Source organism: Rhincodon typus, chromosome 9 (assembly GCF_021869965.1).
Source record: "Rhincodon typus isolate 14 chromosome 9, sRhiTyp1.1, whole genome shotgun sequence".
NCBI lineage: Eukaryota > Metazoa > Chordata > Chondrichthyes > Orectolobiformes > Rhincodontidae > Rhincodon > Rhincodon typus.
The window spans coordinates 43,046,887-43,057,885 of NC_063340.1; the positions used below are offsets into that span (position 1 = coordinate 43,046,887).

The window sequence follows — 10,999 nt, forward strand, 5'->3', positions numbered from 1 at the left end:
AGTGGAAATACTGCTAGAGTTCTACCTTCGAGCAGAAATGTGGAGGTATTTGTGTTGGTTAAACCCGTACTGAGTTCCTGAAACTGTCCGTTGATCCTTTCCTTTGATCACTGTCGCAAAGGGACCTTGTTGCAATTCCCGCTCGCGCTCACGCTCGAGTTCTCTTTACGGGAATCGCTCGCGCGGTGACAGTTTTCTCGCTCCAGATGTTGACAATCCGACTTGGTAATGGTGTTCGGAGAGTTAGAACTGGATGTCAGAACTTTGATGAAAGCATAGAGATATATTAGTCATGCACCTCATTTTCAATTTGTAAATGAATCAATTAGCTTACAAATAGAGTTTTATAATTTCCACCTCCCCCCCCCCCCCCCCCCCCCCCGAAATTTGTTGGACTCTCCCTATTAGGAAAACGAGAGAATAAACTCAATCCGGGAAGATGGGGGTGGGGCTATCGAGCCGCCGCATCTGAGCATGCGTTCTTTGCGCAAAGCTTGCTGGGAGACATAGTTTGAAGGCTAGCAGTTCCCCAGGGAACAAAACGGAGGGACCGCCGAAGGAAAACTACAAGTCCCAGGATGCAGCAGACAAACTGTGTCCGGCGACAGCTACTCTCGGGAAAAGAGAGAATGGGCAGACGGCGGTTGCCGGTTGTTTAGTGCAGTTTTCTTTTTATTTCTTTTGTGTCTTTGACAACTCGTGTTTTAACGTTCAATTTAGACGAGTTTATGTACAGCATGGGAGACCTCGCCAGGGAGGGGAGCTGTACTGTAAAACACGAACTGACAAGTGGTAAGAGTTTTAGAAAATATATTGTGTGTGGTTTGCTATTTAAAACTCTGTACGCTTTACTATGATGTTGAGCAACCTTTGCCCTAAAATCAAATGAATTTACTTTGCAGAAGAAATATTTTGGGTTTAAAAATTATATTTATTAAGTCATTATAGGGAGTCTACTGAATCCTTGTCATATGTTTGCTTTTTAAATACACACTTTGACGTTTAACCTGCTGTTACTGTATTGATCTGTCAGCTGGCAAGTCAGTCTGTAAACAACAGGACTTGCCTGGATCGACGAGTCTCATAACTCTTGTGTTGCACAATTTTTAACTGCGGGTGTTGTAGTAAGCTGGAAAACAAAACTGAGTCTCTATTTACGTTGTTGTGAACGCCAATGAAAGGGGGGGTGGAGAAGAGAGAGGAAAAAAGGATCATTGCCAATCATTCTTTTTGGCAGCAGGTGTAATGTAATACATTCCAGAGTCAGATGATAGCAAACTAGAAGGAAGGGACCCAAAACAAAACATGTAAGTTCTTGTCAGAACGATTTATGCTTTGTGATTTCCTCGCCCCCCCCACCCCAAAAAAAAACAGAGCAAAGCTTTAGGAAGATTGTCAACCTTCTTTAATGACAAATTTTTTTTATTGGTTTGGCGCTTGTATATTAGTAATGTCGGTGAATAAACCACATAGTTATTTTGGATTCTGTCGCTGTCTTGGACTTTTTTAAAACCTATAAGATCTGAAATATTTATATAATTGCAAAAAGAAACTTATGAATGTGGTGGAAAAGTACTTCCAAGATTTATTAAAATTAAATATAATCATTTGACAAAAGTGATAAGGAAACAAAACATGGAAGCTATAACAAATTTGTCGGTAGTCATTTTGCATATAATTATTTAAGTAAATGTATGTGATCTCCAACTACTGTAAATATTTTCTGAATTTCTTTTGCATTTGCAATGACTGTAGAAATAAATATTAAATGTGTTCATCAGTGATGCATACAGAGCCTAAATATGGAATAGCCATTCTTTGTACAGTTTGTAACAATCTTTTTAAATGAATTTCTTGCACTATTCACTACACTGAAAATATTCAAGCTGCATTCAACAGGCATTTGAAAATATGTGTAAGTTTAAATCATAGTCATAGAGTCATACAGCACAGAAACAGACCCTTTGGTCCAACCAGTCCATGCCGACCATAATTCCAAACTAAACCAGTCCCAGCTGCCTCTGTTTGGCCTATATCCCTCCAAACATTTCTTATAACTCAAACCCTTCATACCTGGTAAATCTTTTCTGAACCTCTCCAAATTGATAATGTCCTGACATAATGTTGTTTACAGTATGCTTTGCATATTTTGAACTGAAATTAACTACTGAGCTCCACATACATTTTATGTTCAGTAATCCTGACAAAATTTAAAATTATTGAACCCAAAGTGAGTAATTGATATGTAACCAGTGAAATGAATTGTTCGTGTCTGATAGTATACACAAATGGTGTCTAGATCTCTCAGTTGCTGAAGACTGAATTACAAGGATTTAATAAGGTACCATTGGAAACTATTGCAATTATTATGATCTGATAGTCCAGTATTGACAGAATTAAGTTTGAGACCAAGCTAACCACATGGACTCCTGCTGCCTGTAGCAAGGCCTACACAACATAACTAGTTACAAAGCAGAACAGAATAACTGACAAGAATATATCCCTCCCTGATGTGCTCAATGCATTTTACACTCGGTTCAAACAGAAGATCAGCGAAATGGTGTCACCTACCCCAATAGCCTCAGATGCACCTATTAGCTCAGTCACCGCTGCAAACTCCAGATCAGTTTTCTTGAGAGTGAACCCACGGCAAGTGACCAGCCCAGATGGAGTCCCAGCTGTGCACACAGATCCTGTGTGGGCCAACTGGTGAGAGTATTTGCTGATATTTTTAACCTCTCCCTGCTACAATCTCTGAAGTCCCCACCTGCTTCAAGAAGACCACCATCATCCCAATACCAAAGAAAACGCATCAATGTACCTCAATGACTACTGCTCGGTGGCTCTGACCTCCATAATAAAAATGCTTCAAGAGGTTAGTCATGGCTGATATCAACTTTAACCTCTCAGCTTGCCTTGATCCCTTGCAATTTGCTTACCGGTGCAACAGGTCCACAGCAGATGCCATCTCCCTAGCCCTATACTCATCCCTGGAAAATCTGGACAGTAAGGATACCTACATTTGGCTTCTACATATTGATGACAGCTCTGCCTTTTAACACTATAATCCCAACCAAACTAATCTCAGACTCTGAGACCTAAGTCTCTGCTCTGTCCTCTGCACTGGATCCTTAACTTCCTGGCCCAATCAGTGCAGGATAGGCAACAGCAGCATCTCCACAACAATCTTCAACATTGGCATCCTGCAAGGCTGCGTAATCAGCCCCTTGCTGTTACTCCCTGTACACTCATGGCTGTGTGGCCAAATTTCATCTAATCTACATCTACACATTTGCCAACAACACCATTATAGGCTGGATATCAAACAATGACTAGACAGAATACAGGAAAGAGATAATGTGCTTGGTGGCGTGGTGTAAAGATAACAGTTTCTTCTTTAAAGTCAGCAAAACCAAAGAGCTGATCATTGACTTCAAGAAGCAAGGGGGAGGGCATGCCCCTATGGAGATGGTCAAGAGTGTCAACTTCCTAGGAGTGATGATCACCATCAATTTCTCTTGGGCCATCCCCGTTGATGTGACCATCAAGAAGACACAACAATGCCTCCACTTCCTCAGGACATTAAGGAAATTTGGCATGTCCATAAGGACTCTCTCCAACTTTTACAGATGCACCATAGAAACCATTCTCTCTGGATATATTACGGCTTGGCACGGCAACTGCTCTGCCCAGGACCGTAAGAAAATGCAGAGAATTAATGAACACAGCCCAGTCCATCGTGCAAGCTAACCCTCCATCCATTGACTCAATCTACGCTTCTCGCTGCGTTGGAAAGGCAGCCAACATCATTAAAGACCCCTCTCACCACAGTTATAATCTCTTCCAACCTCTTCCATCAAGCGGAAGATACAAAAGCTTAAACACATATACCAATAGGTTCAAGAACAACTTCTTCCCCGCTGTTATTAGACTTCTGAATGGACGTCTCCAATCGCAAGTCTAATGTTGTTCTTGCTTTTTGTGCACTTTCTTTGCAGCTACAACTTTGTATTCCTTGCTCTGTTCTATCACCCTATGATCTTTGTATTGTGTAATCTACTTCTACTGCATGCAAAGCAAACTTTTCACTGTACTTAGGTACATGCGACAATAATAAATCAAAAAGTCTATAGGTTGCAACTAGGTGAAATTTAAATATCTGTAGGTGGCATTACCTATTTATTATTTTAAACTATTGGTGATGCAATTCAAGAGGAAATGCTTCCAGTTATGTATAATTTTGTAGTTCTTTTAACAGAATTAAATACCTCTGAATTCATTTGAACTTGTACTCCTGTAAGTGTTGTTCAGTAAGAATTCTGTTCTTTAGCTCTGTTTTCTTCTTTTAAAAAAAACTACAAAATAATAGCTGTAAAGATCAAACTTGGGATGATGTAGGTTTTACACCCGGATATCAGTATCAATAATAATCTATCCTATCATAATGCATGTGGGATGGTCCATTGGGTGGTCTTATTCTGACGCTTTATTGAGCACTATTTGTGTAGGATATCATTGCTATTATTTTAATTAGGAAAGACAGTTTGGCTTTTGGTAGATCTGAAATTGTCTCATATACTCTGAATTATTCCATACAGTATATTGACAAGAAATAACAATTACTGAATCTTTAAACATTGGGTTGTCTTGAATTATTTTGACAGGTTAATGAAAGCTAATGGTTAATGCAATGCCATGTACTATAATACAAACCTAAAACATATAACATCAGAGATCATAGGATAGCAACCAGCATATTAAACTGATTTCCTTGATGTGAGCTGAAAGTATAGAATGAACTACAGTGTAACTTCCTGCAGTTTAATTATTTTCACAAAAGAAGTGGAATAATGTTTTCATTCAATATTTTTAGTTAACATAAACATGTCTTATTCTGGTTTCTTTTAAACATATGAGGCATAAGCTTGCTGTTATAATTTTGAAACAAAGGTTACATTGCATCAATTTTTGTACTTCCTTTAGATTTGTGCATCATAACTTTTGATAATTTCAAATGGCACAAAGATTGTGCTATTTCATGTTTGTTCTGTACTTAAAAAGGTCACACTCAAGAACATGAGCAGGAAAGGTTATATTATTGTGCTACAAAACAAAAGCCTGAAGTATGAGCTTGTAATAGTAGCAACCACATTACTGTTCTTAAAGTTTTATGGTTCAGCAGCTTTTTGTGTGCTCGAATCTCTGCAGCGTTTTCACTTTACAATGTATGCTTTACATTTTTCTTTTCTCACAAACTTTGCTAAAAGTTCATCCCTATCCGTGTTACTTGCAGACGATATTATTTGGCAAAAACTACTCTAATTAACCAGAACAACAATTACATGAGTAATAATCAAGTTTGATCAGATACTAGGCAACTTCATATATGGAAGTTTCCTCGTTTTGTTGATAAGTAGTCTGGTCAATAAAAGTGAAAGCATATATGCTTTTTAAATCGGCATTTATTGCCCCAAGACCTGTTAAAGAGTAAGATACTAATAAATATTGTCCAATTATAGTCTGATACCTAATTGGAAATTTTCAGTCACCAGATGTACATGTGAAGAATGATGTTGATGACTAGTTCTTTAGGAAACAAGCTGAAGTAATATCTTACATAAATGATTTGGATGAGAATTCAGGAGGCGTGGTTAATAAGTTTGTGGGTGACACCAAAATTGGTGGTATAGTAGACAGTGAAGAAGGTTATGTAGGATTACAAAGGGATTGTGGTCAATGGGCCAATGAGCTGAGGAGCAAAGATGGTGTTTAATTTTGGATAAATGCAAGGTATTGGCATTTTGGTAAAATGAACAAGGGCAGGATTATAACAGTTAATGTTAGGGCCCTCGGTAGGGTTGTCGTACAGAGTGACCTCGGAGATTCATGCTCATAGCTCTTTGGAAGTTGCATCACAGTTAGACAAGGTAGTTAAGAAGACATTTAGCACTTGCCTTCATTGCTTAGATCATTAAGTGTAAGAATTGGGGCGTCATGTTGAGTTTGTACAGGATGTTGGTGAGGTCACTTTTGGAGGACCTTGTCCACTAGTGAGTTCTGGCAACACTGCTATAGGAAGGATATTATTAAATTGGAGAGGGTTCACTAAAGAGTTACTTGCATGTTGCTGGGTCTGGAGAGGCTGGATAGGCTGGGACTATTTCCCCTGGAGCATAGGAGACTGAAGAGTGACATTGTAGAGTTTTATAATATCATGAAAGGCATAGGTAAGGTGAAAAGGTCTTTTCCCTAGGATGGGGGAGTTCAAAACGAGGAGGTATATTTTTAAGGTGAGAGGAGAAAGATTTAACAGGGGCCCGAAGGGCACCTTTTTCTACACAGCGGGTAGTTCGTATGTGGAATGAACTGCCAGAGGAAGTGATAGATGCAGGTACAATTACAACATTTAAAAGACATTTGGACAGGTACATGAATAGGAAAGGTTTAGAGGGATATGAGCCAAACACAGGCATGTGGGACTAGTTTAGTTTGGGGACACTTGGTCGGCATGGACAAGATGGATCAACGATCTGTTTCCGTGCTGCATGACTCAATTTGAAGATTCAAAGGTCATCTATTCTATGTTGGGTATTTATTATGCTGTAGAATGGTCAATAAATTTGATAAGTTATGAGCAAGCATGAAGGAAAATGGCAAGAAAACTGAAGTTTTGTAAAAATCTCAGTGGTTCATTGTCCTTCATAAAAGGAAATATCCTACCACCAGCCTGTGGTTTACCTCTGCCTCTTAGTGCCCTTTGAAGTCATCAAGCAAGCCACTCCCCTGTAAATAGCCACAGCAATTAAAATCAAAAATGACTGATATATTGCATCAGAATGAAAGGTAGTTTCAGTAATGGTAGCCTTGAAAATTGTCTGATTTTTGAAAGCACCCATTTGATTCAGTAATGTCTGTTTTAGGGAATGAAATCTGCCTTCGTTTACCAAACTGACTTACATGACAAATAGAAGTGTGATTTTGACTCTTAATCCCTTTGAAAAAGCACAGGAAGCCGTTCATTTGGACCAAACCAGTCCAAAAAGATTCTCACATTGCAGCATTTCAAGAAGTTGGCTCAGCACCACATTCTTGGGGCAATTTAGGACAGGCAGTAGATGCAACTGTGAGCACTTTCTACCTCCTGTAAATGAATAACAGAAGTCTGCATTTGGTGACTTTGCGATCATTGTGGTGGACTTCCCTATCAAATAGTCCCACTATTTAATTTTTTTATTCATTCATGGAGATGTGGGCATCTCTGGTTAGGCCAGCATTCGTTGCCCATCCCTAATTGCCCAGACGGCAGTTGAGCATCAACTACATTGCTGTGGGTCTGGAGTCACATATAGGCCAGATCAGATAAGGATGGCAGCTTCCTTCCCTAAAGAACATTAGTGAACCAGAAGGATTCTTTTCAATAAGTAATAGTGACTTCATGGCCATCATTCAGCTCTTAATTCCAGATGTTTTTCATTGAATTCAAATTCCACAATCTGCTGTGGCAGGATTCGAACCCGGGTCGCCCGAACATTACTTGGGTCTCTGGATTAACAGTTCAGTGATAAGACTACTAGGCCAAGATTAGCTTTTTTATATTCTGGAATTCATTAATCAAATAATGTAAAGACCCCTTTTTGGACTGTGAACTAAAAATGGAGAAAATATTGTTTTAAACCAAGGAAATTGTGTAAGAAGATACTTGTAGTTTTAAAATCAAGTTGCTGGAATACATTTAGTTTTAGTGACAATGTTGCCTTATTCAAGCAATGAGAGAGCATTCCAGACAGAATGGCACTGCCAGTTGTGTTCCATGTAATTTTGTCCAGAAACAGTCTTTTGATTTGTCTTTTTAATCAGGATCAGTTGTTGTGGACTTAGGCGGGGTTCAGCAGAGTAACAAACACTTGAATGGTACCTGAGAAGGTGGCTACATCCATGAGTGCGCGGACTTTACAGCAGAAACACCCAGTTTGCAAAGAGAAAGCATCCAACCTCACTCCCTTTTGCATGGCAGAGTAAAAGAAAATCCCTAGTAGCTAAGTACTCTTCTTCATCTTTCTTGTACTTTTTTTTAATCTGCAATGTCCACCCTCAGAAGCACTGAAAGGGTGAATCTTTAATCAGTGAATGAAAGACTGAGAATTGGTGTATCCACAACCTTGCATCATTATCAAATAATTAGAATGAGTCAAAAAGAAAACAACTTGTATTTGTTATCTGGATTAGTACCATAATTGTGCTTCTATGACTTTTTATGCCCTTCTCTACCCACAATGTGTGTTTTGACTCGTCTCTTTTAAGTATCTGTTCGTATGTGTATGAGAATTTTGAGAAAGAGGTACAGTTTAAGTGTAGAGTTATAGATTAGCAGTCCAACTGTCCTTTGTCATTTGTTTAAAAAGAAAACAGTTTATTAACAAGAAAGCAACTTTATTGTAATCAATCTAGCGTGTATATTCTTTTAACTTGAATTCGACAATTAGATAAAATTGTCAATTTGGTGGTTTAATTAAATTCTCACATTCATGACGACTCTGGGAATAGTACACTGATTTCTAGTGCAGTACCCTGACGAATTGTGACAATAAGTGATCAAATCTGGCAGCACCAATATATATCAAACCAATGGGGAGAACTGGCATGTGTGAAGAAGCCATGGAAGCCTTCAAGTCAGTCTGGAGATGGTGTTAGTGTTATTAAAAAGTTGTTGTTAGCCTGATGTGCAAGTATGTCCCTTTTTAAAGCTACAAAGTCTCAATGAACTGAGTGAGTTCATTCAAATGTTCTTTGCTATTCATGTTGGAGATCAGAAACTGGTTCTGTGGAATTGTTATTTTAAGAATTTGAGCAGTGTTCCTGTTTTATTAAAAGGAAAAAGTCCTATATACTGCAAATGACTGTTTTCATTGCACCTTTTTGGATATGTAACTCACATTTGCAAATGAAAGAATATTTTAATCATGCAAATTATGCATGATTTAATAAAGGTGAATCAAATGATAAAAATCAGTGATAGGGTAAGTAGAAACATAGTTTTACAAGGAAGGTCAATCAGACATAAACATAAGATTTAACTGCAAGAGATTTAGGGTAAAGATTGGGAGACTATTTTTGGTTGAGGGGAAAAGAAATGAAAGGATTTGAGAACAGCACAAGCACAGGGGAACAGAACTACTACTTATTTCAAACATAAATACCAACATGGACTGTTTGACCTGAACAGAATGTTCAATTTCTATTCTATGTAATTTATTGAATTGAATGTGATGAACCAAAATTGAATGTAGTGGTGAAGTTTGTGTTTTTTTTGTAAGAGCAAAAATCCCAAGCCATTCCTATGGATGAGGCTGAACATCAGAATAATGATATTTTATTCCAGTTATAGGTTCACAGTCTGAAGGCTGAATTGCATCAAGATTTATATAAACTACATAATCAGGTTAAAATTGTGCAAACCAATAACAGTCATGTACCAACAAAAATAGACAAACAAATTCAACAGGTAACAGGGTAGTTAAGAATAGGATATTGAGGGAAGGGTAATGTTAATTTAAAGTTTTAAACCAAAACACCATTTCCACATTACATGCATAGTACTAAGAAATAAGTAAATTGCAAAATTTATACTATGAGTACCCACACCATTTTGGGATAGAACTATATCGATAACTTTCTGTCCTGTTCCTTGCAGCGTTGAATATATTTGAACTTCTGATTTGCTTTGATTATTGTGTGCATATTGGGACTCACTATTTCTGAAATTGTGTAGATTGTAGAAGCGTTTTTTCTGAAATTGGCGTCAGTGTTAACTCTCTTGTTATTTCTAAAGTGTTGAGCTATGTTACATGAAGGACTTTGTTGTGCAACTATTACTGATGGCCTAAGGTCAATCTCAGGGCACACTTTATTCTTTCAATCCGTGCTTTATATTAGGAGAAGCTTTATCTCATATAATACAAGTTGTATCTTCAAGATCTGTGTTTTTGGAAATCTAGTACTTTTTTCTGTGAAAACTAGAAATTTGGTGCTTTTAAATGTTGTTTTAGCCGTGGATTTAATTTTTCTCAAGGTTTTTTTAAAATCCAGAATGCAGAGTAAGGTGATGTGCAACATATAACAAACTGCAGACAAGTATATGGCATTTTGCAGTTGAGTTTTGGAATATTGCTGATATGGGACTTTGGTAACCTCCTAGAATGCTGCAAAAATATCTTAGTTTCCATTTACAAATTATCTGAGAGAACTGGGAAGAGGAGGCCCTATTTTAATGTACGTACTCTGCCGATGCAAAGTAATGATTCAACATTTCCTTATTTTCATTAACCAAACGTTTTCAGTTTGATTTGATTTATTGTAGTCACATGTACCTCAGCACAGTAAAAAGCTTTGTTTTGCGAGCAGTACAGGCAGATAGGATATACAGATCATAAGGCACTTTAGACAGAGCGAGGCATACCAGGTTATGGCTATACAGGAGGTGCGCAAAGAAAGATCAACCTTGGCAAGATTAACATTATTTAAAGTAGGAGTGATGCATTCAGCAGTCTAATATCAGCAGGGAAGAAGCTGTTCTTAAACCTGCTGGTGTGTGTGTGTTCAAGCATCCGTATCTTCTGCCTGACTGGAAGAGGTTGAAAAAGAGCGTTACTGGGGTGGGAGGGGTCTTTGATGTTGGCAGCCTTTCCAAGGCAATGAGAAATGTAAATGGAGTCCATGGATGGAAGGTTGGCTTGCATTTTGTTCTGGGCTGTTCACACAACTTTCTGTAGTTTCTTGCAGTCCTGGGCAAAGCATTGCCGTACCAGGCCATTATGCACCCAGATAGAATGCTTTCTGTGGTACATCTGTAAAAGCTGCTGAGGGTCCTTTTAGACATGCTGAATTTCCTAAGCCACCTGAGGAAGTTTGTGAGGCTTCACATTGCTTCTAACCATCCTCCTTTCTTTTTAATTTACATTTATAAACTAAATTTGATATCCCTTGAGGTTATTGGGGGGAG

The 10,999-nt window shown here is 38.2% G+C and overlaps 1 protein-coding gene across 1 annotated transcript in view; it reads left to right on the plus strand.

Moving 5' to 3' along the window:
• Positions 1-540: 540 nt before the first annotated feature.
• LOC125483996 (ribosomal protein S6 kinase alpha-5-like) overlaps positions 541-10,999 on the plus strand; it is a 30,160-nt gene continuing 19,701 nt past the window's right edge. Inside the window, exon 1 of the mRNA XM_048600989.1 lies at positions 541-792. Coding sequence (XP_048456946.1) covers positions 729-792 — 64 coding nt within the window. The 5' untranslated portion in view covers positions 541-728. The remainder of the gene's footprint in view (positions 793-10,999) is intronic.